The 2,816-nt window shown below is 37.7% G+C and overlaps 1 protein-coding gene across 1 annotated transcript; it reads right to left on the bottom strand.

Moving 5' to 3' along the window:
• Positions 1 to 1,610: 1,610 nt before the first annotated feature.
• On the bottom strand, positions 1,611 to 2,128 carry LOC128196197 (WUSCHEL-related homeobox 8-like). Its single transcript, XM_052876430.1, has 2 exons — positions 1,852 to 2,128; positions 1,611 to 1,768 (listed from the first exon to the last, which is right to left on the bottom strand). The coding sequence occupies exons 1-2, from the start codon at positions 2,126 to 2,128 to the stop codon at positions 1,611 to 1,613; spliced, it is 435 nt and encodes a 144-aa protein (XP_052732390.1).
• Positions 2,129 to 2,816: the final 688 nt, after the last annotated feature.

The following is a 2,816-nucleotide window of genomic DNA, read 5'->3' as shown; positions in this document are numbered from 1 at the left end:
GATGACTGTAATCCTTAATACTCTTAACTGCTTTCACATATTATGCATGATGACGTCCTTTCTATATATGCATGACGTATATTTTTGGGACGTTACATTAATGGTATCAGAGCAGTTATTTCCTTAGGAAATCCTGTAGGATGGGTGTGCCTTGCTCATGCTTGTGCACTCTTAGAAATGTTTTAGTGGATTATCGTTGTTTCTTTAAGTGGAATTGATGGTCTTTCTTCTCTGTGAGAACGGAAGATGACACCTAGATTTCATTCTCTCCCTCAGAACGCGCCGTCTGAATCTAATGAGATGCTGAAGTCTGTACTTCAGGCATCGCAACAACAAAATGCTGCATTGATTGAGCAAAATACCATAACCCTGCAGAATTCTAAAGCCGCAAGGGTATCTACCGAGAACGCGAGAATGGCATCTGAGAACACTCAAAGACAATTCACTGAAGTGTTGACTGGTGGTAGGGCCACTCAGAGTGCTTTCTCCTCTGTTATTTCGGTTCAAGAGTGGAATTTGGAAAGCTTTCTGTAAAACCATCCTACTAAATTTTGTGGCGATACTAGTGTCGATGAAGCAAACCCATGGTTTAGAGATTTTGAAGATGGATCGAAACTGAAGTTGAGTTGACAAGACGCAGATGAACAAATCAATTGGGGGAAAGTAAAGCAAGAAACCCTATCAGCGATCCCAACCGCTTGTACCTACATCAGTAACGTGTTATAATGGTAGTGAGGTTCACTGCAAGGGAGACTGCCCTAAACCCTCGGGAGTGAAAATTGAGGAGAAGAAATGTTTGGTTTGGAAGACTTCAGTACACCAGTGAGTGATCTAGGAGTCGAACTGGTGGTTTTATGCCAGTATCAGGACAAATCTCGACCAGTTCAGTTAGTGTTGGATACTCAATTATCGTCGTCGGATGCAAGTTCACGGTGAACTTGATCTATTTACCTCTTGAAGGCCTGAATGAAATTTTGGGAATGGATTTGGTTGACTGTCAACCATATTCTTCTTGACTGTGGTTTAAAGTAGTAAGTGTTTCCCGACTCAGATGATTTGGAGACATGTGTTTTGTGGTGTTAGCTCAACGGAAATTGTGATATATAAGTGTATACGAATTAGGGTGTTTCAAATTCAGTTATGATACTTAAATGAATATATTGTTTGGCGCGGTTAGTAGTATAATTTGTGCAGATATTTTGAAGGATATAATTTTATGTGTTCTTGTCTCGTGATGGGAATATTACAAATGTGTGTTAGCATAAGAATGGACAATTGGGAGCTATTCTCAAAGAAATTCAATTTCATTAAAGGAAATGAATAAGACAATGGCGTATGTCATGACAAATATCATATATTACAATAAACTCAGATCTATAAGGTTATAGGGACTGCATAGTTTTCCAAATCTCATAGTTATAACAGATACCTTAATCTTCGTGTGAAGATGGTACTACACATTAAGCAAACATACATAAAGAGTAGAACAGATAAATATCACACAGTGCATAAATAAAAATAAAATGTTCGTGAGTTGGCCACAAGTGACCATTAGGAGTACAGACCATTATAAAATACAATAAGTAAATAAAAGCAGTCTCCTAAGGAGACTACTGATCGGCGAGCGACAACCTCAGAGAAAGCTCTGTGGAAGGAGCTTGGGTACGGAATGGCATAGGTGGAGTAACTTTCTTTTCCTCTTTATGTATAACGGGAATGGGAAAGAGATCTAAGAGCTCCGGAGTCCTTGGAATCACCCATGAAGGATCTGCGGAAATGCAAAAATAATAGTAGTCAGAGTTTAATAAAATAAATAAAAGGGAAAGAAGAGCAAAGGAAAAGAAGATTTACCATACATAAACGGCGGAAGGAGAGTAAATGAAGATCCAGGTTTACCAGGGATGCTTTGTTGCCAGCCTCGATTCTTCACCCGATTTCCATGGTTCTGAAACCAGCAGTAGACGCTATATTCTTCGACTTCCCCGTACTCCTGGAGTCGTCCTGTGATCTCGCGAACTTGATCTCGACTAGGATTGATGATCCCATGGTTGTAGATGTTCAGCAAGATTCTAACTTGTTTCGGGGTGGACCGCCATCGTTTATGAACTGTCTTGGCTTCCATATCCATTCTCTAAGTTTTTGTTCATAAAAAAAAAATAAATAAATAAATAAATAAAAAATAAAAAAAAAAAGAATAAAAAGATTTATTTCAGTGAAGTCAGATTCCAATTTAAGTCAAGTTTTTCATTTTTCTTCTTCTCTTTTTAGTTTAATTGTTCTATTCTTGAAGTCTCAATGTCCAAAAATAGATCTGTTTCACGGTCCTCGCAAATGTTCCTAAACGGATCTACATCCAAGTTTGTTCGTGTCCATTTTGTGCATACAAATAAAATTCTTTTTTTTAAGTTTTCTGTTTTTATGGGGTACGTGGCGTTGTTCTACCCGATTGTCTCTACCATACCTTCAAACGAAGGGAGATTAACGTCTTGTTTCCAGCCGATATACCCCTTATCTTTGTTAAGACAGTGTGTTTATAGTTTTAGTTAATTAAAGGAAAATAGAAGGAGAAAAGGAAAGCAAATAATGAGCAAATAAAATAAAATGCGGAAAGTAAAGAGAAGAACGAAGCAGAGTAAAAAGAAGAGAGCAGAATATAATTGCGAGTAATAAAAGCTTAGAAAAGAAAAAGTGCATGAAAGGAAGCAGAAAGAAGAAAGAAGGAAAGAAAAGAAGGAAGAATAAAGAAGAAGGAGAAGCTGGTTAAAGGAAAGGAAGAGATAAGAGAAAAGAACACTTACTTGCCACGGAGCAAAGCC

The sequence above is a fragment of the Vigna angularis genome, chromosome 4 (assembly GCF_016808095.1).
Source record: "Vigna angularis cultivar LongXiaoDou No.4 chromosome 4, ASM1680809v1, whole genome shotgun sequence".
NCBI classification, from domain to species: domain Eukaryota; kingdom Viridiplantae; phylum Streptophyta; class Magnoliopsida; order Fabales; family Fabaceae; genus Vigna; species Vigna angularis.
Note: the sequence above shows the minus strand (reverse complement) of the source record. Positions and strands in the feature narration are given on the sequence as shown.

Bases quoted from the DNA above. Each gene is read 5' to 3' on its own strand.
- LOC128196197 (XM_052876430.1), bottom strand. From the start codon at position 2,128: ATGGATATGGAAGCCAAGACAGTTCATAAACGATGGCGGTCCACCCCG. The intron at 1,769-1,851 runs GTAAATCTTCTT...GCATTTCCGCAG, and splicing joins CCTTCCGCCGTTTATGTATG to ATCCTTCATGGGTGATTCCA.